This window comes from Parus major, chromosome 7, assembly GCF_001522545.3.
Source record: "Parus major isolate Abel chromosome 7, Parus_major1.1, whole genome shotgun sequence".
In the NCBI taxonomy this organism is placed as follows: Eukaryota; Metazoa; Chordata; class Aves; order Passeriformes; family Paridae; genus Parus; species Parus major.
In genome coordinates, this window is record NC_031776.1 from 10,375,687 (window position 1) to 10,389,516 (window position 13,830).

Here is a 13,830-nt window from a genome sequence, read left to right on the forward strand (position 1 = left end):
GCCCCATGGCCTATTCCCAGCTCCATGGCCTATTCCCAGTCCCATGGCCTATTCCCAGCCCCACTGGCAGCCCAGTGTATGGCTATAAGATTTGCAAAGCTCCAGGCACATGCTGGCTCTTGTAACGCTGTGCATGGGAGCAAAGCAGAACTCCACCAGGAATGTATGCACAAGCTGCCATATGGAAAGGGCATTCTCAAATTAAACCCTGAAACCCAGATGAGATCTGAGCGAAGGACAGTTTCACTTAAAGGAAATGTCTGAGGTCAACCAGCAATTAACTGAAAGGTTCTGATTGAATACGCTATTGACTGCGCTCACATCAGACAGCTTCCTGTTTATTATACCTTATGGGCTGTCTAGGTGCCAAGACATTAAGCTGTCAATAATCTATTAATACTAAACAGCTCCTCCCTCCTTACTCCCCCCTTGCAAATCCTCTTAGGCTAAGAAACTGCACTAAAAAGATGGAAATTTTTGAAGTGAGATGGAAATGAGCTTTTTAGGGTATTTCTTTGCTTGGTTCCAGCTGAAAGTACAGCAACATTCATAAACAATATAACACGCAGTCTATAACTACATGGAAAAAATTGTGTTAAAAAAAATCAGCCATGATTGAGACCATATCCTGAAATCTGGCTTTCTTTTCCAAGCCATCTTTAAACAGTCTAAGTTAAATTTAATTAACAATTTACAACAAGGAGAGAGAAGTTATTTAAAGACAGGCCTACAGGTCCTTAACATTCAGTGTCTGGGAAACAGTTGTATATAAAAAAAAGTTTTAATGAATTTAATAGAGAAAAGCACTTTAATTAAATGCTGTCAAAGAGGATTGTATTAATGACTGCACACAAAGGAATTTAAAGCAAGCCAAGTATATTTAGCAAATAGGAAGTAGGCTTTCAGAGGCTGCAACTATTTATGTTTCTGCCATTGCAATGCATCTAGGAGATCGTGTTGCCAATTGAAAGCAGTTATGTTATTAGATATGATTTTATTTATTATGGATTATTAAAATTTCAAATGCTGCAGGGAATACATTTATTTCACTTCTCAAATGAAAGAACAAAGATATTTCCTCCTTGTTCAGTAAGAGGAAAATTAGGAGAGGAAATAAATAATAAATAATAATAATAACTTAGCACTTAACTAGTAAAGTGCTGTCCAGACAGATCTTTTTATGGGGCTTATTGAGTCCTGAAATTTTAGTGTGTCTCTTTCTTTCTGTTACAACTGGATGAAGTCACAGTTGATACCATAGCTTCCCTCAACACAATACAGAAAGAGGAGACAGCTCTTACGTCTTGTGGGTACAAGGGACTTCTGTGATACCCTGCATGGTTCAACTCTAAGAACTACCAAAACCCCAACAAAAGGAATCCTGGCTGCCAAGCTTTTGCCAGCAAGACTCAGAATACCAAGGTTTTCCAGACCTAACCCTGAGACAGCCACATATCGCTCATAAAAAAACAGAACAATTCTGGCTCTGCATTAAGACTTTGTGCACTATGTGCTCACTTTCCTCAACATCTGCATGATAGCAGAAAGGAAGGGGCTCTTCACAACTCTCTCTGCCCTCATGCCTTGCATTCAAGTGTGGCACATCAAATAGGCACGGCCTAGTAAGTGCAAAATGTAGAGCTTCGAAACATAAATCTGAGAGAAAAGCAACTAGAAAATACAAGGGTGCCAACATTATTTTGGATTATAATGGCACAATGTGTAAAACTAAATTTAGGCTCAATTGGAAATAGAGGAATGTTTTTTTAACACAAATTTAATGAGATGGCTGGGTCTGTAATATCCAGGATGTGTTCTGTGATTTACCACATCCTTTTTGCCATATGTAATGGTAAGAGGTTAATAATGATTTTGGATGATTCAAACTTCCAAATGTTCTACCAGAGGCACCTTATACATGCTTGTATTCCTTTGTTTCTGAACACCAAACCCTTTTTAAGTTAGGCACCACAATGGGAGTTAGTCCCAAATTACTGGTTTCTAAATGTAGTTACTTGTAGTTAAGATTTTCATCTTCTCATTTGCAACATGAAGAACTGAGTAGAACTGGGAGAGAAATCATTGGAAAGGAGGCACAAGGGGATACCAACTTCCTTTCACAATGTGAGTAGCATCATAAATAGTGAAGTTTAATTTTCTAAATACATTATCTGATTTTTGTTTAAGACTTTAATAAAAGTCATGTGTGATGTGTGTAGCCTTTGTTGTTCCACAGCTAGGGATCTTGCAAACAGCTTCACTTTGTCTGTGCCAAGATATTTTGGAATATTCTTTGAAACACTGTAAGCATAGATGACTGTGAGAAAAAATATGTGCTACTGTACTTCTGGATACTTGATGCGTGAGAATAGTGCATGCACACAAAAACACTTCTCCTTTCAATCTGCAATTCCTGTAAAAGACCATATAAACGTGGAACAATGTACACAATATACGGACCCTGGGGGGAAAAAAAACGTATCTGCACACATTACAGTCTCTGGGTATTTTCAGCCATTCAGGGGACAAAAAAAAACCCAAAAAACCAAAAACAAACCAAAAAACCCCTAAAACAAACAAACAAACAAAAAAAGTAAAAGGATGCAGCAAAGAATTTCCAAAAAAAGACTGGCCCTGGGCAAGGAGACTGACCATCTATGTCCTGCTCTGTCACAGCCTAACTGCCAGCACTGCCCAGAAGCTGCACCATTTCCTTGGAAGATGCTGTCCAACATGGAAGGAAGAGTAGCTCCTTGCTCTTTGAGGGTCAAGCAGTGCAAAGTGCTCCAGTAGCACTACTCTCAATGGTTTCCCTCCCCATGTAATTTTTGTTATTGCCTATCTGCAGAAAAAGACCAGCTGCAATGATCCAGGGCTCTAACTTTATCCTAAGATTTCTGTTGAGAGCCTGAGAATAAAATGTTGCATACAGCCAATAGCCTATAAACATTTACACATCTCTGAAGCCTGAAGTGTGGGGGACATAGAGTAATTATGGAGCATTAAAATTAAAATTAAATTAAAAAGAGCAATATTTTTAACTGCAAAACTTTTCAAATGTAAATGGAACAGAGGCTCATCTAGTGCCTTACCAGCCTTCAAGGTTTGCCTGCTGCTGGCAAGCTTCAAAGGTTATGTGAATTTCAAGAGCTTTATTTAGTGATCTTGCTCTCTGTGTTTGCTCATCCTCAACCTACTATGGCTCCTTACAACACTAGCAGCTTAGCATTTACAACGGGGCCAGGACTGTAAGAAATGAGGGCTAAATCTGGTCAAATTGTGTGTGAAAGGCAAAAGGGTGAGACAACAGGGGCCACAGCTACAGTGATGTCATTTGCTAAAACAACAACTTGTCAGAGCAACACCAACACAAACCACCACCCTGCTGCTTCCTGCCAAGTCTCAGCAGTGCTAAATCTGCACATTCAGATTTTAAGGGAAATTTCTGCCTGGAGCATTTTGCCATGGGAGCCAGGGCAACCCAAGCAGAGTTGCTCTGGGGCAACCTCACAGAAAATGTAGCCTCAGAGTCATCTGTATTGCAAGATGCTGCTGAAGAAAAGCACTAGTCGTATTCTCAGGGCTCCTTCACGTAAGAGTCCCACTTCATTCCTGCCCTGTCCTCAGCTGATCCTGGACCAAATGAAAGCTGTTTGGGAACAGGTGTCATTGGAGTGGCCTCATGGTTTCAGGTTCTGTACAAATGTGAAAAGGATGTACTATTCTGACAAGACTGAACTTGCCACCACAGAAAAACTTGAAACTCTGCAGTTTACTTGATCTCCCATTTCTAGGGTTAAATGGAACAGTACTAAACCTAAACTGATTTCAGAACAGAGGCAGTTTGGCTTTAATTGCAAGTACACTCCCCACTATCATTCAAGGGGAATAGCAGGCCTAAAGTTAATAAAAATCAGCAGCATTTTCAGCCACATTAGATACCCACACTAAACAGAAACAGCTGAAATGGCACAGTAGGCAGGTTTGGCTGTAGCAGTCACAGCTCAGCGCCTTTCCCTCCAATTGTGGTAACTATCAATCACAAGAAGATCTACTGGATACTTCAGAGTCAAATACAAGGGGATTGTTGTATTTGTGCCCCTTTGTCAAACTTGTGCAAGGCTCCTGAACTACTGTAACCCATAAGAAAAATGGTATGCACCAAGAGGATGGAGAAGCAGAGCATGCAGCCACAGCTGGTACTTCAAAATGCACCATCTCTGGCTATGGGGCACAGGTACTGGAGAAACGTGAGAAAGCAGCTCAGAAGTGGAAGATCCCTGAGTTGTTTTGGGTTTTTTTGCATGTACCACATGCTTTAAAGACAGTTCCCTTACCCCGACCCAAAAGCAGTCACACACAATAGAGATAAATGCAGTGTGAGTGGCATTTGCAATAAATATTGCTCTCAGCTTTAACACTGCACAGAAATGGAAGCTACATAGTTTGACACTTTTTTCTGTGTTTTTTTTAATAGTTTAGACTGAAAGGAGATACTGAAATTGGCTGTTGTCTAATTTTGGTAGGACAGGTAACTAAAAACTAAGAAAGACAGATATTCTCCACTCACAAAATTCACAGGCCTCGTTCTGACACACATTTCCCTCTGTAGCTCTAAATAAAAAAAAAAAAACAATAATCCAAGTGCAACCCTCCCAAACCAAAGCTCTGAGCATTTTGAGTGTAATGAATAACCTACAATACAAGTTTCTCTTAAAGTCCATCTGGATTTGCTGAGTACAAGTTGTGTCACCAGTCTTGACCACCCCTGTCTGAGCAGACATCACATCCAGCCATGGATTAAAGAACTGGGAAGTCAAAAAGCGGTGGGTATCAATCTATGGTCTGTCCTTTGGGTGCAGAGAAATAATCAAGAAGCAAAACTAACACAGTGCAGCCATTAAGAATGAATCACAGGGCACAGCATCTCCACAAAAAATTTGTCTCAAAACAGTAAGGACCAGACTCAGAGCTAGTGGTTTGGGAAAGTAATTTTTATCCAAGTCTCACAGACAACTCAGTCCTAATTTCTAGTATGCAAAATCCCCTGGTGTAACTCAAACACAGGAAAACCTCACTGTGCATATCATCCTATAGATCATTAAGCACACCAAGTTCCCCTATGGAATAACACAGCTTTGCTTCACTCATCACCTATGATTGCCTAAGTATTATTAATTAATATTATTTTTTAAGGAATTTTAAGTCTCACTGGTTTTTCCATCTGTGTGCTATGCATTATGTGACCCATGAACTCCAAGACAATATTTAGAAACAGATATTTCATTAGGAAGCACTGCTGTGATGTTCATCCCCCTCTTTATTACTTCTAGAAAGAGAATATAAAATTAGTTTCATTGGGCTGCCACTGCCACTTGCCTTGACCCATTTTTACGAGGGCTCCATGTTCTGCTCTTTTGCATTTCATTGTCATTTCTAAAATACTTGTTCCCTTCTATCCCTCACAAAATTATAAGATTAGTATTTTATTTACTTCTGCTGTATGCTATTTTCTGCATATTTAAAGAGATCACAATGTTTGCAGTGAACATACAATACAGAAGAGCCTTCCTAGAGCTTTTTACTATGCCTTCTTTTATTTACTAATGTTCCTCCTTGATTTATGATCTGAACTATTATACATTGTCTAAATCAACATTTAGACGAATCAACTACTGTCATTGTCTAAATCAAAGCTTCTGAGAAATAAGAGGGTGGAGGGATGTTGCTTTTAAAAAGTGACAAAAGTAACAGTGTATCAGAAAGCAACATTTGATTGCTCTTAGATAAGTATGTACCTACCAGCTCCAGCAGATGTACCTGTCAACTTCAGAGAAAAGAGAGGCAAGGTTTCCACATCCCCTGAATGGAAGGTACTTTGCTGCAGTGCTGGCTCATTACTCCAGAGAACTGTCTTATCCACCCGGACACTCCAGAGACAACAGCCTGATTCATGGCCTTCCCAATGGAGTCAGGTTTCTCTGCCCCAGCAATTAACAATGAATTAGCACTATATTAAAGTGCCAAGCAAGATGGTTACTCTCTGGAGTGGTCACCTTGGACACAGCAGAGGAATAGTGGGAGAAGGGAGAGAAATTAGATTTACTGTGTCCCAGCATGTCTGTAACAAACACGGAATCCCTGGCTGGCAATGGGAAGCAGCTGTAGGCACTTGTCAGCATTAACACTCCAGAAAGGTCCAGTGCCAGGAAACAGCCAGGGAATGGTGGGATTTAGCAAGGGATGGAAAGTAAGACAGGGAAGGCTCACCTCTGCAGAGCAGGGAGCTGATCACAGAAGCACAAGGACTGCTTGCTGCAAAGGGACTTCTTTGCACACCATTAAGGGCCAGGCCAGACCAAAGGGCCAGACAGGATCCCACTCCTGGTGGTGGTGGTAGAAGAGGTTGAGAACACAGCAAAAATGTAATAATGCTTTCCAGGATATCCTCCAGGATCCTGTGGCTCAGGCACTCTGTAACTCAGAGGTGATGTCCTTATGGTACCCCAGCTAGCAGCAACCTCACTGCTCTTCTTCTTAGCAGCACTTTGCTATTACACCACATTGCATGGAATGGAGGGAGAGCCTCTTAATGGACACCTCAATTTCCTTAAAAACCGAATAAGAGGCTGTGGCAAGCTCAGCCTGCATGCACAGCAACATGTAGGTGTAGCATGGATGCTCCATAACCAGTGTGTGAAGGAAAATCCACACTCTGACACATCCATATGGTCACACCCAGTGCTGCCAGAGAACACAGCCATGTCACAGAGCTCCACAGGGCTCACATTTTATGACTTTTCAGGACAATAACAAACAAATCAAGTGTGCAGGGAGGAATTTTTTTAACACTCAGCTTCCACTATAGATATTATTCATTTCAGAAACAGCAAAACAATTAAGTGGATTAATATATGACTGATGGGAAAAAATCTAATGGAAGAGAGAAAAATAAACATGTTTGTTTTTAAAGCCCTGAACCTAAAGCTAAACAGTGAGGTGCAGGCTAGTAATACCAAACCAGTGAGGGCAAGAGCCTTCCACAAAGGAAACAATCCCTTGAACACGAAGAACCAGCCTGTGTCCAGCTGATCTCCTACAGCACAACTGCCCCACTGAGCACACCCGGCCTTTTCCAAGACAGAAACCATACCCAGCCTTGGGGTAATTCCCTCCCTGAAGTGTCCACAACACTGTAAGCAGCAAGTGAACTACACAAAACACATCACAATGGTATCTTTGCCATTTCCAAGAAGCCTTACTGAGGAAAAGGCTGCAACATAGCCTGGTCATGCCTCTTGTGACAATAGGCTAAGATATTCTTCCAAGTCTGACAGGGGGATGTCCTCAGCCCAGACAGGGTTAAGTCATGGTGGCTGGGAGCTCTGGCAGCAGTGAGGGACAGCCTGTTTTCAGGCTCTCCCAGTCTCTCAGCTGAAGGAGCAGGAGACCCAAACAGCAGACAGAAGTTACCATACACACACCTAAGCCACCAGAGCCAAGAGAAAGATGGGCTGGGCAGAGAGAGAGAACAGAGGTAAGATCCTGCCTGCTTCTATGTTACAGTTCTGCACCTGCTGTTATTCACAGCACTGCTGCTTGTATCTTCTTCAAAGGACTGTCATTTTGCTATCAAGGCTGCAGGTAAGGGCTTGACTTACAGCACACTTCTCACCAGCAAACCTGCAAAACAAAGTAGGTCAGTGACTGCAGCTCTTGGATGTTTCCACCCCCCGCTAAAATGCAGCCAGGCACTGTGGCAGACATTCTGCACCCGCCACTGCTTTGAGGAGGAAATGAGAGTTGCTTTCCCACTTGACACTACAGAGGGAATTTCAGATAGGCAGAATGTAATTACTTGGCCTGGAGTTCAGCCAGGAGCAGGGCCCAAGACCCCTACCCTTATGTAAAGTGTCACAAAATCTCCAGTGACTGCAAGTGTGAGGACCTCAGCTTTACATCTCTGGCTGCTGTCATTGGTTCTTCATGGCTAATTACCTAATAGTGACCCTTGCAGCAAAGCTAAAAAACAAACCTTGCTTTTTTAAACAATTCAAGTCCCAGAGACTGAAAACTACGCAAAAATTACTTGGTGTTGGGTATCTTTTGACAGTAGGGAGCAGGTGGACAGCAGACCTTCCATGCCTGGCACTGGTAGTGTGTCACTCAGAAACCTACTGGGGTTTTTGGATGGGCAAGCATAGCTTTAAAATGCAGCACCCCCAGAACACAAGTCTACTGTATCAACTGCATAACAGTCTCCAGAGTTTTGTTGTATGTAGTTGCCAGCTGGTCCCATTTATTTTTCTTCATTTTTCATATTTTGACTGTAATAAATAATTAATCCATGGCTTTGTAACTTGCTGACAAATACAAATGCACAGCATTCCAGCACAGCGTAACGTGTCACTCACAAGAGCCAACCTGCATGATGTAGAAAAGTGATGTGCAGAAGGCTTTGGAAAGTAGGCTAATCATCAAGGTCACTCACAATATCCCAGAGAAACTTTTTCTGTCCCTTACAAGGTATTACCACTTGCTGTGGGCATCAGAACTGTGTTAACATGTTCAAGTCTACAGAGGTCTAGCTGTCTTCCAACATGTTAGCTTGTCCCTTTCTTTACCTGTTTGTAGCTTTCTGCTTCCAAGCTCCCATAAACTTTTTGGGATGTGGAAGATAAAACTTGCAACATTAATTACTTAGAGCACTTTCCCTTCTTTATAGCCCTGAGAAGCTGAACCCCAGGAAACAGGAAACAGGTTTTTTCCTTCCAGGCAAAGACACAAAGGAAAGCAAGGAGGAAGAAGTTAGCAGAAGAGACAAAAGGGACTGAACTAGGCAATAATTAATCTGAGTGAGACCTACATGTTTCAGATGGTCAGGACAACAAGACAGAGAAACCTCTTGCCTTTAGGAGAAGGTGACTAGGTAGCTGGCAGCAATGGTAGCAGCACAAGAGCAGCAACAAATAGAGGCTGAATGCCAAGGTTCACAGCAAGAGTAGCAAAGCAGTGCAATCCACCATCAAACAATGGGCAGAGTGAAGGTGGGAAGAGGAACTGCAAGATTATCAGAGAAATGCACAGTACAAACAGCTCCCAGAGTGGTCACATAATCTGGCATCAACTGAATGGTACCAAGTGCCAGGGGCTGAACTGGAGGGCCGAAGGGAAGGAGGGCTGCTGTGGAAGGTGTCACCTCAGCTTTTTAGATTGAAGAAATATCTCCTGAGCCTCTCTTGACCATCTGTAGATGTTTGAGTTTGTGACATACATTATTAGTTATTAGGAATACACATTAAGCTGATTTTCTCTTCTGACTGAAGCTGGAACTGCAAAGAAAAGAGTCTGTAGTATTTTCACTTTGTTTTCCATACACATATTTGTATTTATTTATTTCTCATTCTACTAATACCTGAGACAAGAGTAGAACAAGGGTGTATCAACGAAAAATTCATACTAGTTAGAAATGCATAGAGGAGCGAAACAATCCCAATGAGGCTGTGAAATGAAGGCCCATTCCTCACAAAATGCTCACCATGGTCATTTCAGAATTACTTTTAAGTCTCAGTCAATACATAAAAAGCCTATCACCGTGTCACACTGTTGAACCCCCATGTGTTACCCCAGTCCTCCCACACAGACACCCCGAGGAGGCAGACAGCGCTCTGACCTGCACGGGCTCGGGTGTGAGCTGGACCACGTGCTGCATCCGCTCACTGTGGTGGTGCCTGGACTCTTCCTCGTAGATCACGTCCCTCTCATGCTGGGGAAGGTTCAGGAAGCGGCGGATGGTGCACAGGTTCTCCCAAAGGGTGCGATTCTCCGGGCTTGGGTTTTCTTTCCAGCGCAGCAGCTCACACAGCCAGCCCTGCAACGGTAGGGTCAGCACAGTGAATTCACCGAGCAGCCAGGAGCCAGATGGGAGCTGAAGGTCAGCTAGACTTAAAGCTCTGTGCTGAAAGGTTTGTTGGTCTCATCTCACACATAAACCCCCACCACCCCAAGCTGCCCTTTGGTCTCAATAAATCCGTGCTATATTCTATTTCCTGCAAGTTGGAGAAACTGGGACAAGCAGCAGTGCCCAGCAAAAACCAGTATCTTGCCCCCATCATATTCACACCATGCTCAAAATGCTCATGTATAAATATTTTTCCTACAGAAAAGAAAGATTAAACAGAGATGCACCTTCACTTCCATTTCAGAGCCCCTTCTTTTCTTCATCCAAGCAAGAGGAAAGGAGACATGACTCCTGAGACTTGCTAACAACCCTCACTGCAACCTGCAGCTGCAGAACCAGAAATTCAACACTATTCCAAATGTCTAGTAGAATATACTGTCAAGACTTCTGATTTGCTGACCCTATGTTGCACTGACTCCCCCAGCTCTGAACCCCACTAAACTTTTACAGCTTTAAATAATAAAATCTAAGAGAAGATGCAGCCTTACAGAAAGAGAATCCTCTAGCACAAAAGAACGAAAAAGGGTTCCCGCGAAGTTACTAGAAATACCAAGATATTAGGCAGAGGTAATTCTAAACCCAACTGCAGATCATAATAAAAGCAGACTTTATTTCTGCTGTCTTGTTTTAAGGTCAGTTTGAAATGCTTTTAAAAGGTTACTGCTATATGTGAGGAGCTGTAGGACCTCTCCAGAGGGAGACTACTCAGACCTCCAAGGTGAAAGCATCAGCGCTCCAGGAAGAGGAAATGACCCTGGACTCCAAGGGCAAAAGCTGTTGGGGTGAGGAGAGCCCGGTGTGTGCAGAGCGTGCCCTGGAGTTCCCAGCAAGTGAGCCAGGGATCACGGCTGCTGCTGCTCCTGCCCGGTGTGGGGGCACAGCCAGCCCTGCCCTGCCTGCCAGCAGCCAGCCCACTTGGGGCTGGGGACAGAGCCTCCCCTCTGTGCCTGCACAGGAGACGCAATGCAAATGACAGAAGATGAGAAGATAATGCCGAGGATGCTGTCAACGCGCCTTACTGACTCCTGTCAAAATATTTTACCTAGTAGCTTTATAACCCATCATTTTCAAGCTACAGCTCAGCATTCTGACACCATTTTGACAGGCACCTTACAATACCTAAAAGATAGCTTGATCAATGTTAAAAATGTTTGGTAGAAGAAGTAGCCAAAATTGTGTTTTTCTGAACAGTGACCAGAGCAAGGCGAACAGCCGGGTTCATTACCAGCCCACAGGGGGGCTTCTCGGTATTGCTTTTTTGTGTAACAACTTGTAAGCCATTGACAACTTCTACCGTGCACTCTAAACCCCGTGTATAATATCATAAGCCGTTGTTTGTCTTACTCTCCACTGTGTCTTCTGCCTTAACCCCCCCAAAAAAGGCAAGATTTGATTATCTCCGCTGCATCAGCCAAGACAGCAACACCAGCTGTTCTCATTGTGCAGCCTCTTCCTCACGGCCTACATGTTAATAACCTGATCATTCCATTTTCTCCTTCAACTGCCGGCTGCAGCACAGCGAAGAGACAAAAACCCAGGCCCATCTGCAGCAGCTGTAGGCACTGAACTGTGAAGCCACCAGGGATTTATAAACTAATCTGTAACACAACACTGCCTTGTTTTTACAAGTGAGAGGCCACATTTGTGCAGACCTGATCTTTTCTTGCAATAAACTTGGAGGGCTGGGGGGTGGGGGGGGGGGGCAAGGATGAAAACAAGATATATAATAATTTACTTAGGGAAAAAAAAAACCTCTGTTGTATTTTCAAAGTGTTTTGATTGGTATTTGGGCAATCTCTCAGCCAGGTGAAGTCTGCATTTTAATGTGATTCGGCCACATCCCTTACTCTCAATTCTCCTCCTTACACTGCTCAGAAATCCACCAAAACTTTGTCTGTTTTAGAGAAAATATAGGAAGAAAATCTCCCAGCTCCACAATGTTTTCTCAGGGGTACCTCCATACATTTGAATTTCTGAAACGGAAAATAAACCATCTGTAGAAAAAACTGGCTCCTGTTGCTCCCTGTTTTCAGTGATCTGAGCAAGTCTCCGAATGAACTCTTTCAACATGTTTCAAGCAGGTATGCTTAACATCTCCTGGGGGCTGCTGCAGCACGAAGACCCATCGTGTAACAGAAAATCCAGAATGAGCCCTGCAGCTGGCGGAGCTGGAGCCCATTGCTGGGCAGGCCTGTGGGAGGATGGGGTGCCTGGCTCTGGCAGAGCCCAGGCACAGCTCGGCAGGGCCACCTCCCCTTCCTAGCGCTGGACCGGGCAGCCCGATGGCGACTGCCGTGCTTTGATTTATCTGTCCCGTTATAATCAGCGCTCATTACAATCACTTAGAGCAACACTACAGGCCTCATTACGGACTAGGCACTCGCTGCCATTACTCTTTAAGAAGGATAGCGCTCAATTTGCCTGGCAACATGCGAGGTCCTGACCTTGGAGCTATTAGGGAAAAGATTAGACTGCAGTGTGACCATGTGTGCAGACATGAGCAAACCAAATTAATTCCTGGCAAAGGGAGGCACCAGGCAAAGACCCTGCCGTCCTGAGGACACCTGAGAACTTCTCCATTCCCCAAAGGAGATAAGCTAATGGCACGTTTAAAGGAGCCTGGTTCTGAAGGTGAAGCACATCCGTGGTATTTAGAGAGATATTAATCCAGTTTCCCCACAAAGTATTTGCTTGGCTGATCAGATTAAGGGATCTAGCCTTCAACAGCACACCCCCACCACAGCAGGCCCCAAGAAATCTGTGATACTTCACAGCCTCAGACATATTGCACCATGTGTACCCAGCTGCTACAATAATTAGCTTATGAATGTATCAGCTGGTTCTGTGATTTTTATAAATAATAACTAACCTACAGAGCAGAAAGATTTCCACGAGCCTAATATTAGCAAGAAATTGCAAGGTGCGCCTAACTGAATTGTCATTGTGCTAAATGCCCTGTCTTCTCTCATGTTGTGTGGGACTGGGTCTCCCCCAATGCCATTTATAAATATTTATTTTTTGCAATGTATTTGTGTCAGCTTTCTTCACAAGAGCCATTTTTCGCTCACCCCCCCACCACGTACACACGCATACCCACTGCGTGCATGTGTACACTTATCTGCATCAAATCTGTCCTTTCCCTACTCTTTCTCTATCCTTCCCTCTCTTTATTCAAGCATTCATTCAAGACTTTCTCTATCCACCTATGGGGCTGTTTATTAGGCAATAGCTTTGACTAATACGTGAGAAAACACAGCGTGCCGCAGCTTACTCACACGTTCTTTATGGCTGCAAGTAACCGCCTTCCCCATGCACAGATGAAAAGTCTGCATCGGCTTTTTAAAATTATTTATTTAAATAATCTTAGCACGCCATCCAAGAAAGTTTTGCAGTACCAGGCAAAAAAAAAAAAAAAAAAAAGTGTAAATGTCAAATAAAACAGTGACAGATGACAGTATTCTCTATTGAATAGCACCGTTTCTTCGTGCATGTTCAATGAGAACTCATGAATTATTAATACACAAAATCTCCTTTTACTGTTAAAAATCTCAACTTGGCGTTTTTTGGTTATATTTTTTTTATTTTCTTTTATTTATTTCTTTGGGGGTCTGTGTATGTTACACAGAGCTTTCCAGGAGGATTATTTCATTTAAGAAATGCTAACATACAGAAATTTTTGGAGCTACAGCCATTCACAGTGAATTTTTATCTATAGCTACATTTATTGGCATGAAGAAGGAAAAGTGAAGGAGACACTATCTCACCACCTTTTTCCCCACTCATCCACAGCATCTGAACGCCCTGCATTACAAGTAAATACAACTTCTGTGAACGTATTCTGAAAAATCTAACAAATAACACACCCCTCC

The 13,830-nt window shown here is 43.0% G+C and overlaps 1 protein-coding gene across 2 annotated transcripts in view; it reads right to left on the reverse strand.

Annotated features, from left to right (window-relative positions):
* Nucleotides 1-13,830, reverse strand: part of SATB2 (SATB homeobox 2) — a 130,374-nt gene that overhangs the window by 15,510 nt on the left and 101,034 nt on the right. For both annotated transcript variants that reach the window (XM_015635219.2, XM_015635220.1), the window contains exon 10: nt 9,674-9,871. In XM_015635219.2, the coding sequence (XP_015490705.1) occupies nt 9,674-9,871 (198 nt within the window). The remainder of the gene's footprint in view (nt 1-9,673; nt 9,872-13,830) is intronic.